At 40.1% G+C, this 16,501-nt stretch overlaps 1 protein-coding gene across 3 annotated transcripts in view; it reads left to right on the plus strand.

Annotated features, from left to right (window-relative positions):
* The window catches only part of Pdlim3 (PDZ and LIM domain 3), a 31,560-nt gene that overhangs the window by 5,340 nt on the left and 9,719 nt on the right, over positions 1-16,501 (plus strand). For 2 of the 3 annotated variants that reach the window (XM_021219113.2, XM_021219115.2), the window contains exons 2-4: positions 6,029-6,180; positions 7,304-7,388; positions 15,474-15,541. In XM_021219113.2, the coding sequence (XP_021074772.1) occupies positions 6,029-6,180; positions 7,304-7,388; positions 15,474-15,541 (305 nt within the window). Of the gene's footprint in view, positions 1-6,028; positions 6,181-7,303; positions 7,389-14,922; positions 15,111-15,473; positions 15,542-16,501 lie in introns of all 3 variants that reach the window. The other variant, XM_021219114.1, reaches the window with a different exon arrangement.

The following is a 16,501-nucleotide window of genomic DNA, read 5'->3' on the forward strand; positions in this document are numbered from 1 at the left end:
CACACACACACACACACACACACACACACACACACATAGACTGTCTGTCTCTGTCTCTCTGTCTCTCTCTGTGTATGTTTGTGAATCTGTCTGTCTGCCTCTCTCTCTCTCACACACACACACACACACACACACAATCTGTTACTTCAATTGAAACTTTATTTGAAATTTGAAAGTTTAGAATGGGATGCTTATAGTTGACACACTTGTCCTAGGATAAAGCAAGGGCAATAGAATAAAACCCTGTGTAATTTTGTGCTAGCAACAGCAGTGTCTCTTGAGAACCACTGGTTCATATGTTCATAATATTGAGTGCATAATATCCTGTTAAGTGAAAGATGCTGAGGGACAATGATTATAATGAGGATGGATCTCTCCTGTCTGAGAAGCACACATATCAGTGGAAGAAGGGACATGTGTGCACATAGTCTACTGTGACAAACTGGTCCAGAATTTCAGAAGTAAAGTATGGCACGAGAGATAGCAGGAGGCATGGGAGTGGGGCAGTTACCCACAGGGAGGCTGCACAGAGCAATGGAAGAGCCTGTGAGACCAGAAATTCAATAGGAATTTCCGATTTTTTTCACAGAATAAATAACCCCATGTGAGTATCTTATGACTTCTGAGCATCAATTTTCTCACATTAAAATAACAGTCATGTTTTTGCAAGATTGTCTTAAGAATTGAGCAAGATAAAAAAAGCCCCAATAGTAATACTATCATAAGAGTAAAATCATTGTTTTCATCCTAGGCTACACGTTAGAATCTTGCAGCCCTCTTCAAAAACACCTATGAACATAGGTGGACATTTTGTATAAATGATGTGAAAATGTCACCCTAGAAAATTCCATAGTACCCAGCTCCTGGAGAGATTTATATGCCTGGCAAGGCTTTCAAAGATCATTTGGTAGGGAATGAGGGACAACCGAATAGGTTACATGGAGAGCCAAAAATCATCTAAGGGGTCTGTAAACCACAGTTCTTGTTTCCTATTGGCTTTTAGTCTTGATTCCTGACATCTGAGTTAGGACATCTTTATGGCCAACAAGGACCCCAGGTGGTTCTTGTAACAGGAAAGTTTCAAATCACAAATGCTGAGTTGACTGACCCCAGGGCTATGGCTAGTTATCTCTCTGGTAACTTTAATAGTTAAGACATTAATGACCCCAAATACAGAATAATTCATTTTAAAACCCTATGCTTCAACTCTCCTCTCTGTTCTCTCAACTGGAGAAGGCATCGTAATAAAAGGCTGTGGGCACACTGTAAAAAGCTAAAGTAATAATATAATAGTAGAGCATTAAAATGAAGCAGCAGTATAAATTAGTCATGAATAGTGGATTCTTCTACTTCAGTGAACGGTACCACTTACAAAAACAAAGTCACGTCAGCAGGCATTTTAGTCGTTAGTCATTCTAATCATCAGCCTCCTAAACTGAAAACTGGGAAGGACTAAGAACATTGTGTGTCTCCTTCTCTCTGTATATCCCTTTTGTGCCTGGTCCATCCATCTGTGGAGGATTAAGAGCAGTAAGAACCATGGTGAAAACAAAGTCATAAGTGGGTCCTCTGCACCCTCAGCACCACCCCCTAGTTGCCTTCTGTTCTGTTTCCCTCTCTGTTGCTATGATACAACATCCCGACCAGAAAGCAAGGTAGAGGAAGGGGGCTTTGTTTCAGCTTACAATTCCAGGTCATGCTTATCAATGAAGGAAGAAGAAAAGGAACCCAAGGTAGGCCTTTGTCCTATGTCACACAGCACTGGGAACTCACTTCACAGCCAAGACACAAGCAGGAACTGTGTCGGAAGCTGCTTGTCAGCTGGAAAGACTGTCCTAGTTTCCTATGCGCCTCAGGACCCCCTGCCTAGGTATGATACTGCTGCTGGTGACTGGACCTTCCTACACATACACAGCTCTATTTTCCATTCATCATAACCAAAATTAAAACAGAAAAAAAAATTAAACACTTCCAGATCAGGACTGACTGTTCTACAACTGAGCCTGTTCAAGTCTATTATCAAACCTGAGAGGAGCTATGCAAACAGAGACACTAAGCCTCATTTAATGTTTTAACCCAAAGGAAGCATTCTGACCTTAGAAGCTTAAAAATAGAAAGTACTTCCCTGGATATTCTATACTGAAAGAATATTAAACAATTAGGATTCTCTTTATCCCTACCAAGGCATTGGGGATGGAAACTTTGTTCTAGCAATCCTGAGTCCAAGAGAACTTCTAAATAAAAGTAGCTAAGAAGTAGTTCCCAAAGGCTGAGATGTAATAACGCCCAGTTTCCTCACCAAGCTTCTAACAACTGTTCCCACTACAAAATCTTCCTGACACAGAAACTAACCAAGTGCAATAAACAATTTAGCGATAGCTCTGGAGACCTATGATACATGAGAATTTACTATTTGTGAAGACTTTATTTATCTAGATGAACTTTCTCTCTAGGGGCTCAGAACGGAACAGAATAAGCAAATTAAAAACAGCAAATTGACTATTAATCCTGGAGTCATGGATGAGGAATACTAGAGCTTATTCCTGGAGCAATTTGAGGTTTAAAATAAGACTCATGAGTAATTCTGATTTACAATTTCCAGTTTCCAAATATAAAAATGGTAAGTTCACAATAATAAACGTAAACTGGGCTGGGAAAATGACTTAGTAGAAAGAGCACTTGCTGCACCAGCTTGGGGATCTGAGCTCAGATCCTCAGCATCCAAGTAATAATTCTGGGATCACTGGACCTGTAACCCAATCACTGTGAAGTTGTAGAAACAAGGGGCTTCTTCTACTCAGCCAGTGTAGCAGGAAAATGGGAAGTTACAAGTTCATAAGAGATCCTGTCTCAAAGTAGATGCCTTCGTTAGGATCTTACTGCTGTGAAGAGATACCATGACCAAGGCAACTCTTATAAAGACAACATTTAATTGGGGCTCACTTACAGGTTCAGAGGTTCAGTCTAGTATCATCAAGGCAGGAACATGGCAGCATCCAGGCAGGCATGGTTCAGGAGGAGCTGAAAGTTCTACATGTTCATCTGAAGGCTGCTAGCATAATACTAGTTTCCAGGCAGCTATTATGAGGGTCTTAAAGCTCACACCCACAGTGACACACCTACTCCAACAGGGCCACACCTTCTAATAGTGCTACTCCCTGGGCCAAGTATATTCAAACCATCACACATGAAGATGTGTGATTGTGCCTGTGAGCATGTGCACAAGGAGAGAGAGAGAGAGAGAGAGAGAGAGAGAGAGAGAGAGATCACATATACACAACACACACATACATAATTTTTTAGTATCACTTTTTCTTCATAAGACCTAACTTAAATGACTTTTCCATTCATTCTTCAGTTTTTCATTTACTGAATTTAAACACTGGGTAATACACTGTGAAACATTAGAAATAAAGATAATCCTTGATCTACGATGGGGTTATATCCTGATAACACCATCCAAAGTTGAAAGTACTGTAAAGCTAACAAGCTACAATGTTACAGTACACTCACAAAAATGTAGTCTACTCAACTAGCTTGATCTCTCTCATTCTCCATTCTCTCTCTCTCTCTCTCTCTCTCTCTCTCTCTCTCTCTCTCTCTCTCTCTCTCTCTCATTTCTCTTTCTCCTGACTTGACCTGAGCTCTGCAGTTACCTCCAAAATCATTAGCAAGTGTTGTACTGCAAATCACCTGCTAAGCAAAAGACCAAACTACAGTGCCCAAAGTATGGTTCATCCCAAATTTATACACCTTTTGAATAGTGATAAAGTTGTTAATTGCCAGTCGAATAAGCATGAGTCAGGGACCCTCCAGCACATAAGCTTGCAGTTGAGTTGAGAAGACATGCACAACTAAGCAAACACAAAATTAAAAGTAATCCCCATGAAGGAAATAAACAAGATATAAAGATGAATAACAAGGGGACTAGAAAAAAAGACAATTCAGAACCATAGGGGATTTTCTAAAATGCATTATTTACACTAAAACCTAAAGAATAAGAAGGAAGTACCAGGTGAGGGGTATTTCATATAGAAATAGCTATGCATGTAAAACCTTAAGGAAGTACAGGATCGGTCTGTTTAAGGAACTTAAAGGAAATCAGAATAGCTATTGTATATAATATAATAGAGCCCAGGAATGGGGCCAGGTGTCTGGACAATTAACTAGGGAGTACAAAGAGAAAAATGGGAGAAATATGTACCCAGAAAAATAACCTTTCATTTTTAACTAGATATTCAGCACACTAATGTTCTACATTTTCTATTTCAAAGCATTAAAAATACAGTAACATATCTTTTCCTATATCCTAAAGTATTATTCCTTTCATTTTCTACTTCTAAAAATTTCATACACATTCTGATAGAAAAAAATTGAATCTTTTTCCCCCTATTTTGAAAAATCTCTGATTTTTTTTCCTTTTTTTTTTTTAAAGATTTATTTATTATATGTAAGTACACTGTAGCTGTCTTCAGACACTCCAGAAGAGGGCGCCAGATCTATTTACGGATGGTTGTGAGCCATCATGTGGTTGCTGGGAATTGAACTCAGGACCTTCGGAAGAGCAGTCAGTGCTCTTAACCGCTGAGCCATCTCTCCAGCACCAAATCTCTGATTTTTTAAGTAACATATTTAGACCGTTTATATTTAATGTAGCTACTGATCAGATTTAATTGAAGCCTAATATCTTATTAGATGTTTTCCATTTATTCCACCTGCTCTTCACTCATGGAGAAAATAACATGACTGAATATAAACTTCCTCTGTGTCATTGGCTCCTAGTGGTTGATTAATTTATGCTAACTTATACCATGCCATCAGCAATGAATTGTGTTTTACCTGAGTTTTTCTTAACAGCTTTTGTGTTGGCCACCTCTTCCTCCCTGCTGTCACAGGGACACCCATGCCTAGCCATGGGCCCGTCCATCCTTGGAGGTCTCCGCTTTCTTTGAACTTCTGGTTTTCTTCCCAGTGACTTTAGTTCTCTAGAGTGCCATAAATATTTACATTGTCAGGCTTCGTTTGATCAGTTCAAGAGTGACCCTTTCCCCAGATTCCTGGACTTAGGTGCTCTAGTCCTAGCTTAAGCTGTTATAACCCGGTGGCTTTTCAACAACAAAATTTGTTTCTTACAGTTCTAAAAGTTAGAAATCTAAGTTAGGGGTCTAACATGGTTGGGTCCTCTTCCAGATTTCAGATTTCTTGTGTCTCTACAGAAATGGCAGGAAAACATCAGAGCTATTTTGGGGGACTATTTGTAAGGATTCTGGTCTAAGTCATGACAGCTCTAGACTACTGACCTTCTCAAGGGCTCCTTCTCCAAAAGTCACCTTGAAAATCAGTCAAAAATATGAACTTGGGGTCTAAGTATCCAACCCATGTATCTAACCCCTGTATCTAACCCATGTATCTAACCCATGCTGCTCACCTCATCATAATGTTAAAACGAAAATTTATCAGGTTGCTTAAGTAAGTTCAATTCAAGTACCAAAGTTGCAAAAATGTCAAAAAAAAAAAAAAAAAAAAAAAGGAAGCTCTATAACAAAAAAGAAATATCTGGCGAACAAGGTAAGCTTTAAAATTATTTGTTTTCGACAGAGAAAATATTCACAGATGTAGCTATATNTTAAGTAAGTTCAATTCAAGTACCAAAGTTGCAAAAATAAAAAAAAAAAAAAAAAAAAAAAAAAAAACCCTCTATCTCAAAATAGAAATTTCTGGCTAACAAAAAAAGCTTTAAAATTATTTGTTTTCGACAGAGAAAATATTCACAGATGTAGCTATATGAAATATTTTTAAAACAAGAGATTAAATGTTGCTTAAAATATGGCTAGTATGAAAATTATTTAACATGATACAATATCACTGATACAATTGAGCAACTGAGAGTTCTTTTAAAATTAGGTTTAAGAGTTGGCAACAAGTGAAACACTGAGAACTTTGCCAGGATAACATACAACTGCTAAGTATAAAGCTCAGGAAACTGCTGGGAGTACTGGATTTTAAGTGGTGTCTTGGTTTCTTCCAGATCACTCCAGGAAGCAAGGCAGCAGCTGCCAACCTGTGTCCTGGAGATGTCATCCTGGCTATTGATGGCTTTGGTACGGAGTCCATGACTCATGCTGATGCGCAGGACAGGATTAAAGCAGCGTCTTACCAGTTGTGTCTCAAGATTGACAGGTGCGCCTCAGCTAACTGGGTCAAAACTTGATCTGTTTTTCTGGAGAGCCTGAACCAGAGCTCTAATTGGTCTCCTCTGCCTCATGAGAAATGTCATAGGTCCAGAACTCTGATGGAGTTTCTCATGGATTTGCCACTTCATTCCTATAATCACTGTAATTGGTTAATCTAGCATTTATGAACGAACCATTTTTTAAAAAAATCTTTGAAATGTTAAAATTAAAATAGTACAGAGGAATGACTTCTTCATATAGTAGCCAAGGGACTTGACAATGAAAATAATTGTAGCCATGATAACACAAGAATGAACAGCTGATCATATGTCTGTGATATGGAAAGATGCGCCATAAAGAAACTCCTGATTTGCCTGAAAGTGACCATGTTAAATTTGGTTGTTAGTATCCTCTCAGCCATCTTGTACAGGTTCATATCAAAAGATTGTTACAAGGTGTGAAGATTACATGTGCATATAAACCACCTCCTAAAGCAAGAGTTTGAACCCAACTTGTTATAACAGCCTTGGTATGAAGCTGAAAATAATGACGTAATAATTGGTTATAGCGGTCATTTGCATGTGATTACCATGTTGCTCAGCAACCATCTCCACTGGTACAGAGGACCGGCTCCATCAGACAACCATAGCCTCATGAAGAATAGATTCTTTTCTATCTGTCCCTATGTTTCTGAGCCACAGATGCATGAGAAGAGCAGGACAAACCACAGCTGTGATGCCAGGCACACAGCCATGTGGCCAGTCTCTCCCTGGCTCCCGTGGCAGCCTTGGTAGGAGAGGAGAGAAGAAAAGAGAGAGTCGAACAGCTTGCCTCCCAGTGTCCTCCACATGTCTCTAAACCTCTCCCTTCTGTTGTCCGCATACACACTGGAGATGTACTTTCTCCAGAAACCACATCCTGCATGCCAGGCCAGTTTTCAGGTCCTCAAAAGGACACTAATGATGTGAGACTAACTAAATGAGGATGTACGGAATAATAAAAAAAATAAATTCTTTGAGCTTAAATGAGTGAAGGTTGCTAATATTTTTCATGAACATCATGGGAAATAGTATATATTTTTAAAAGAAGTGCCATTTGGATTTAGAGTTTGCAAACTTTTTCATTTGCAGGGCAGAAACTCGCTTGTGGTCTCCGCAGGTGTCTGAAGATGGAAAAGGGCACCCATTCAAAATCAACTTAGAAGCTGAGCCGCAGGTATGAAGTTAAGAGGAAGTGATATCACATCACAGTTTCTGTTCAGGGTGGGGTAGCTTCCCCGAAGGGGGGAGGGGGAGGGGAAGAAGTTTCAAATCCAAAAATCAGAACAAGTCCCCTGTGAAGCTGTGATTGGTCTCTACTCTGTGAGATTAACTTATATAATTCGTGTGTCCTTACATCCAGAGAAAAACAGAGTGTGTTCCTAGGCAAATGTCTCTTTAAAGATCAAGTATATTCTCTGCTGAACATGTTAGTGTCTGTAGTCCCAGAGCTTAGGAGATGGAGGCAGGATTGCTGAAAGGTCAATGCTAGTCCAGAATAGAAAGAAAGTTCCAGGCCAGTCAGGCCTCCATAATGAGTCCATGCCATACCAAAAAAAAAAAAAAAAGGAAAACTATACATTCTCATTTGGAACACTATGACTAATTTGCATGGAGCCCACATTATTATTGTTATTATTATTGTTATTATTATTATTATTATTATTTGTGATAGACTTCAACCAAATAAATGGTCATGATGTAATTTCAGAACCTTAAGTTGTTCAAATAAAGTAAAATAAAAACTAGGCTGTGCCATTTGGAACAGGTGTCCCTAATCATATCATTACTGTGATGTTCAGCCCTTTAAGTCCTGGTGTCCAGGTCTTGTTTTGACACCCTTCTCCAGTTCTCAGCTCTGATATTCTATAATTCAACTTCCCTTACCCCCAAAGAATTGAAATTGGTTATCACAGAGATATTCTGCTCAGGCAGCTGACTTACAAAAGATAGAGGCCTTTTCCTCTGAGGCAACCCTGCCTCTCAAGCCACGCGAATCGAATCATCTGATGCCTATCTTGCTACGTCTGCTTTCAGAAAACCTGCCCTCCCTCCCCCCCCCCCCGCAAAACTGAAATTGAATCAAACCTCAATTATAAGCACTGGAAAATCTAATTAAGAACAGGGCTTTGGAACCCCTACTTAGAAACAGCCCAGGCTTAGAGATACAAAAATAGGTGTTTAATAGCATCTTTGAGACAAGCTTTTCTATTAAAGCACTCCATATTCCTAGCATGCAGTTTCCCATCTACCTAGTGAAGAGTGTCTGAGAGCACATTTGTAATTCACACTTGTCCTTGTCAAATGCATTGGCTCCCAGGTTTGTCTGAATGTTTTCTACTTGCCCCAGTAAGGCACTGTTTTCATATCATAAATAGACTTAGCACAGCATAAAATACAAGTAGCTTATGGGCTACTCAAAGATTTAATAAAGTAGTATAAGCAGAGGCCTGAAAGTCCACTGTGTGGGCCTTCTCAAGCTCAGTGTCTTGTCCCCCTTACCCAGAAGGTGTGTCAGGAGCCTCCCTGACTTCCAGTGACATACACCTGCTTACCTAAGGGCTTTCTGTCCTCACCGCTGCTGTGACAATTACAAAGGAGATCCAATCACATTCTAAATTGTGCTCCTTCAAAGCTTTATTTCAGTTAAAATACAGTCCCCTCCCTGGCCCACACAGAAAAGGAAACATTACATGTAGTCCTTGCCCGAAGGATTTATAAGACCCTTGTCCTGGCTTTGGACTCAAAGGGAAGGGAGAGCCTGTGCCTAAAAATTATGAAAAGGGGCTTCAAGGGAAAGAAACAGGATATAGAATGTTCCAAGGACAGGAGCCATTGGTCTGTTCTCACTGAGACTCCCCAAGGTATATCCCACAGCAAGCACCCAGTAAATCCCAGACTAAATAATGAGTGGGTGGGATTAGTTGGCCAGAGGATAAACTGTAGATTTCCCAGCAATGATGAGGACTGGTCCTGAGGGGCAGCTCAGCTACTGTTAAGTCCAAGGGTTAACTTCTGTGTGATCTTGGGAGATGAGGGGCATGTTTAGGTCAGATAAGACTTTCATTCTTCGGAGGAAATGAGCAAATGATGAAGAAGTGGGAGAGCTAGTTAGATCTGCTCCCCACTGTTAAAAATGCTTAGGACCAGACACTTTACATTAGTCTGAAACAGTCGCATGTACAGAGTGAAAGACTTTACATCCTGGCGCATTGGTTTCGGGGTTATGTGCCCTCCCACTTCACTGGGACCCAAGCGTGGGGTTTTCTGGTTTGCAAAGTCTCATCATTGCTCAAAACACTCCTCTCTTTGGAACAGTTTGGATTTCTGGATCTTGGATTAGAGATGGTCAAACTGTGGCTCACCTCCCGGGCTAGGGTCCTGTATGTTGACTAGCAACACCTCTAATCAGCTCTTGATTCGACACAAAGGAAGGTTAGCTGAAGCCGAAAGTTCTAGATGCATCACCATTGTGTAAACACAGTGCTTTGCAGTACTACACAAGCCTGTTTACTTCCCATCCACATCGGTTGGTCACTCAGAGGCAACCCACGTAAAAAGGAGCCCCCTGTGTCCCTTCTGCACACATCTGTTGACTGTCCAAACTTGGAGTCTCTAGAATACAAAGGATAAAATTCCCACTTCTTTGTCCGCACACAGCACACATCGAACATCGAACGCTGCATTACATGAGCCCTTTTGTGAATTTCACTCCTATCCCTAATGTCTCCTTGTTTTTCATACTCTCACTCACCAACCTGCGAGGTATGATCTGACGTAACTAAACAGATTCAATCGATGGGCCAAACCATGGTGAGACTTAATCCCAGTCGCTGCTCACACCCTGTAAGAATTGGTTAAACCGAGGTGTACTTAAGCCACGCTGGGAGTCTGTGTTTAGCTGCCTTCTCTCCAGAATTGTCCAGGAATGGCAATCCCTGAGCTGAAGTGAGAAAAGAGATCTCTCCTGCAAATCTGTTTGCATTAATTTATGGCTGTCACTCTTGTAAGAACTAGCTTTTAAGGCATAATTCTAATTTTAAATATTCTGACCTCTTCTTAATCATTAACCCAGATATCCTGAATTTAAGGGTTAGAAACTACCAATTTTTACTTTTTAAAAAAATACAATTCTACAAGTAAGGAAAAGGAAATGAATTTATTTTAAAAAAAAAAAGAAGAAAAGAAAAAAGGAAAAGAGAAAGGAAAAAGGTGACGATTAGGTTAACAACTATACCAGGCTTTTAGATGGAGCCTTTACAAATTCCATTCATTTGAGTCATGCCTAGTCCTTAACTGGCTCCCTCTCCAAGAAGCCAGCGTCTGACTGGCTCAGAGATAAGAACAATTTCAGTTCTCCTAATCATCAAAGGGTTTCCCCGCCTGCCTCTCTTCGGCGAGATTTCGACATGACTGGCTCATATGGCCCAGGCATTTGGTCCACAGAACAGCTGAATGCCAGTGTAGCTCTGCCATCTGAGTGTCCTGGACACCATGCAGATAGATTTTCTTCTGACAGGTTATACGTTTGGGGTCTTTGCATTTGGAGAAAAAAAAAAAGACCTAAGTTTTAAGTAATCCCCTGCTTTACAAAAAAGACTTACTTTCCCCCTTTGATGAGAACTACGTAAATAGAGCAAGCTTCTGGAGAGCAGAGGCGTGTCCGTGGGGGAAATGGATGCCATCAGCGACCATTTAAATGTTGTTATGGGTGAATGGAAAATGTCCACAAACAGTAGAATATTTGAGTTCCTGTTTCTCAACCCAAGTCAAATTGTTGGAGTCAGTATTGTGACCTTTGGCAGCTGGATAAAATATTCTTTCTTATTTTAAACACACTATCTGCTCCCTGAAAGAGAAAAACTATGTCCCATTACCTAAGACCAAGAAATAGTATGTCAGTATATAGATATATAGATATAGAGATAGATAGATAGATAGATAGATAGATAGATAGATAGATAGATAGATATAATGATTTTGTGTGTGTGTGTGTGTGTGTGTGTGTAGTGTAGTGTTTTCCCCTGTAAGTTCAGACTTTGAGGACTTTTTCTCACACAATTAGAATAACTGATATAAAGTCATAATGATTAGACTTTTTTTCATCTATCCATACTATCATGAAATAGAGAAGTTTTGCTTTCATAGACTCAGATTTGAGTCTTAGGCTTCTAAAGACCTGAGGAGGTGTTTAGATCAGTTTCCAACAGCTAAATGGATGCCTTCCCCTTGAGCCTGGTGGTCTGTAAACAGGCTTATGCACTTCTAAGCAAGGCCTCCCTCTAGACAAGTGTGTGGTTTGTCCTTCTTCAAAGCTTTGTTTCTCAAGCAAGCGGTTACTTTTATTCCTGCTTAATAGCAACTACATAACTCAAAGGTATGATGTACTTTGCATAGCAAGAAAGATGCTCTGTAGAAACAAATAAAAAAAATGACTCTAAGTAAGAAGAGCATTATGCCTGTGTCCTTGTACAGAACTGTGCCTTCCTATTACCTGGGCAGCCACAGTTTGTTTCCATAGAGTTAACTTCAAGCTCTAATATTTTGGTAATAAGACATTTGCTATACAAAGCAAAACTTTCATTGCTATTTCTCCCAACACTCCTCTAATGGGGAGTGGGAACACTTGGAGCCCCAAAACGATGGTTTTAAGAATGGCTTTCTCTCCACTTAAAGGGTGAGCATGAACGAATAGCTTCCTATGTTTCAAGCCTGTTGCTGCAGATTCATGGCCTCACTTTGACTTGACCAAACGTTTGCTTGCTTCACGCCCTTGGTTTCTTGCACCCCTGTGGTTTTCCCATGAAGGCTGTAGAAAATGGCAGGTAAGTTAGAGAAGCGAAGTATCTGAGTCAGGCACACTGCTTCAGAGAAAGAAGGTAACCGCCTGGACACGTTGTCTATGAGCAGCATCACTAAATAAGAAATTTAAGGGATGGCCCACTTTTCCACACTCAGTGGTGTTTCATCAAGTGCATAGCTTGTGCCATGGCTGCTCTAACATTTCGCTCCCTCAAAATCTTAGTCCTGAATACAAACCTCTAACATTTAAAACCCATATTTTAAAACTGAGAGTTAATCTGAAGGATTACCTTTACGCAAGAATTATTTGATGATTTTCCCTGGGTAGAACAAACCAGGAGGTGGACGACATAGAAACTGCTATTAAAAAAAAAATTTGTGTTGCGTGTGCTTTTCCAAGAAAAGAGGAAAAAGAAGGAATTAAAGTGGACTAGCAAGCATCTAATTGGCTTTGTCTTTTGATGCTGTTTGACCATCAACGATGACATAAGACTTGGACAGAATGCTGCCTCTCTGCGCCATCGTTAAATTTCTTGTTTAACTTTGGTGTATACACTTCATTGTGCTTTGGGGAATAACTCTAGAAGCCCGTAAAGGAATGCTTTGCAAAGCCTAAAAAAAAAAAAAAAAAAAAAAAAAAAAAAGTGTTTTAAGCCGTCTTAGAAAGACTTCCTTTTATGGTGTGAGTAGAAAATAAAGTCATTTTTCTTTTAACCAATTCTATTTCTAATGAGGAAGAGGGGGGAGAGGGAGAGAGGAAGAACACAAAACTGAAGATCATCAAGAAAAGGCTTGGAGCTGGTTAACTTCTGCACTGCCATTTGGGAGTCCTACTGGGAATCATGAATGCACAAATGCCTTCAGAGGAGCCGATCACTCTGCAGGACAATCACCTTTGGTGTTTATTCCTAATCTGAAAGTTTCCTAATATGAAACAAAAACTAGAGGCAGATATTTTTCCCTAATCAAGCCATCAAAGTGTGTTAATCAATTATTGTAAATGTAATGCTATTTACCAAGGTTTAAAGACATTTCGGACTTTGTTCTATAAAACCAACTAGGTTCCACAAAGCTATCCTGACTGATTCACTCTATAATTAGCACGGAATATTTATAATCCGTCAAAGCTGAACTGGCCAATTAGCCTCCGTCTTCTTTCATATCAAAAGGAGTTACGAAGGCTCAAAACCGCAAATGCCACCATTACTTACAATTATTTCCAGCACATTCTTTTCAAGTCATGACAATGGTGTAGTCAAAACGGTAATCACAAAATACAGCCAATCCAAATTCATTAAGTCAGCTAACACCCCAGGCTGCATGACTATGTAAATGTTTGCACACATATTTTTACATGGTATGAGATTCAGTGCTGGGACAGTTCTAAAACCATATTTGGTGGTTTCAATACTTTCGATACCTAGTGTCAGCAAGAATAATGTCATTTAGCCAAGGCCTCAGCATTGATCCGTTCTTGTAGGGGAAAATAAAATTAGATGAACAAGGTATTAATTAGTCAGTCTAATGACCCTATACAGTCATGGGCAACGTTGTAGTCAACTAAAACCCTTTGCGAACCAGGGGACTGTTAACACATGTGTCCCAGGTTGAGGAGACAAACCCTGTTCTTCATGTCAGGGCAGTCTCTGGTGGCATGACATCGGGAGCAGATGGAGAAACGGCTCCTCAGCTGGAACTGAAGCTGTGCTCCACTTGCACTGGTGTAACTACTTTTAACAAGGTCATTTGGCCTACATGGGGAAACATTTCAAACAACTAGGCATTATCTCAAATCTGTGCACAACTGGGTGTGCAACACTGGGTGCACATTCATAAAAGAGATGAACATTATGAAAATCCATGTAGCTGTTTCTACCAAATGGAAACGTTTGTACTCAGAATAGTCTCCTGTGCATGTTAACATCCCTGCTAGTTTCCTCTGGGGCTTCTAAGTCAAAAACTAACCATGGATTCAAAACTAGAAAACATGGTTGCTACCTTCACTAGGTCCTTCAGACATGTTTCAAACTCAACACTTGAGACTCTGCTATGTGCTCCTGTTCCTCAGGCAACAGAGTAAAAATCTATTTTTAATTTTAACACACACACACACACACATCCTTAGAGTCACTTGTTTTCCAAGAAAGAGATAGCCATGAAGAATTCTTTAAGAACACATGCCACATTATCTCAATAAAGAAAAGGAAATTCTGCATGGAGTGTTCCTACCTTCGAAAGCCTTTCTGGTCTCCTTACTTTTTGAAAGTACAGCCATACTTAAATTTAAGAACTTGCGTTTTGTCATATGATGTATTTTTAAAAGACAAAATAATTTTTGCCTAGATCAGTTTAAATGATACACTATAGTAATTACAAATGCTCATTCACCTACTGATTTTATCCTCTTGCTTTTTAAAACGGAGGAAAATTCATTAAGATGTGGTGGCAGCAAGCTTGCCTGGAATGGGCTGTACCCAGGGTTCATTCATAAGTATCAAAAAAGCAAAAAGGTATTTATAGAGAAGAAAGCACTGGTAGTTTCAGCTAGAGAGAATATTAAGTCCAGTAATTTATTATTAAAAAAAAAAAACTTCTTCTAATACATTGTTTTTGGGACCTCATAAAAGAAATAGATGAATCCGGAAAAGGAGACGGCCAGACACTGTTTGAATTTTGAGGTATCAAATGGGGTGCAGTCTGTGGCGTCTAACGTTTGATAGATGAACGTAGCATGTGTAACTTTCAGAGACAGGATAGGCGGACCCTAAATCCCTCCCCTTAACCTTTTTGCTAATCCTGTAGCAGGTAACGAAGCCTTAATTAACAACAGCATTGCTGACCATTTTGTTCATTAACAGCTTTTATTGTGCGCTCTCTGTGGCTCTGTGTATTTTGTCTGCCATGTACAGGAATTCAAACCCATTGGTACCGCGCACAACAGAAGGGCCCAGCCTTTCGTAGCAGCAGCAAACATTGATGACAAAAGACAGGTAGTGAGCGCTTCCTATAACTCACCCATTGGGCTCTATTCAACTAGCAATATCCAAGACGCGCTCCACGGACAGCTCCGGGGTCTCATCCCCGGCTCACCGCAAAAGTAAGTACTGACGTTCAGTTCTGGCCGGCGTTCTTCATGCTGCGGTTTCTTTTTCCAAGGTCCAGCTCCAGTCGTTTTCTCCTTTATTTTCTTGAAGGTACTATCAAAGTTTCATTTTAAAAGAGAAGCATCTCAAACTTGGCTCTAATTACTCCAAAGCCCTGTCAGCCAGTTCCCAAATGTTTAGCGGCTGTGTGGATTTTAAAATATAAAAAGCATCTCTGGTCTCATCGCCCTCCTTTGTCATGTCAATATTTGGTGGTAAATGATTCCCTCTGCACAGTCCTCACGAATTTACCCTTTTACCCTCAGAAGACTGAGCCTCCACTGAGAGATTTTTCTTTAACCCTTTGTTTTTTACAGGATGTGAACTACTTTGAACACAAGCACAATATTCGGCCCAAACCTTTCATAATTCCAGGCCGAACCAGGTCATAAATTCTGAGATTGTGAACTGTGAAGTGCATGTTGCTTTAATGAGTTCTTACTAATCACCAGAGAAAGTAACTTCTAGCTGTCTGGAGTGACTTTTTAATTGTGACGCTTATTTCAAAAGCAAAAAGAAATAGCTCACTTTAGCAGCAAAACAGTAGCCAAATAGCATCCATTACTGAGGGTAAATATTGACTAGATGCCAGGGCTGTGTGAAATTTTATGTGCTCACGATGTGTATTTATAACTGGTGCCCCAGAAGCCCTGGAGACTCCACCCACACAGTGACCTTTGAGTCAGGCAGATATACCCTGCCCCAGATCAGGAAAGCCCAGTCTCCAGGGGCAAAAAATGGAACCAGCTCCAGGTAGTAGCAAGGGGGAGCCAGGATTGCTTTATGTGTTTGACAGACTCTGGCCAACCCCCCTCAATGCCCGCTTCTCTTTGTACCTTCAAACTCACCAACCCTTATAGAAGAATAACTGTTCGCCGGGCGGTGGTGGCACACACCTTTAATCCCAGCACTTGGGAGGCAGAGGCAGGTGGATTTCTGAGTTCAAAGCCAGCCTGGTCTATGAAGTGAGTTCCAGGACAGCCAAGGCTATACAGAGAAACCCTGTCTCAAAAAAAAAAAAAAACAAAAACAAAAAGAAAAGGAAAAAAAAAGAATAACTGTTCATACACCTGGACACCTACAAAGAAACAAAGGCTCCTTAAGAAAGAGACTTTTCTATCTGGTAAAGATCAACACATCATGAAGGAGGGAAGTCGGTTACTGAGTATTGCTGACTGTCATGGAATACATTGTGTAAACCACAATAATAACGAGCAGGATCTAAATTCATACCTGTCAATCAGAGAAGGTACTATGGCTATAATCTTTCCTAGAATCTTGTCTAAAAATTGAACTTCGGTTGAAAGCGAATAGCAACTTCAGGAAATTTCATTCTGACCTTCAG

Source organism: Mus pahari, chromosome 19, assembly GCF_900095145.1.
Source record: "Mus pahari chromosome 19, PAHARI_EIJ_v1.1, whole genome shotgun sequence".
NCBI classification, from domain to species: Eukaryota; Metazoa; Chordata; class Mammalia; order Rodentia; family Muridae; genus Mus; species Mus pahari.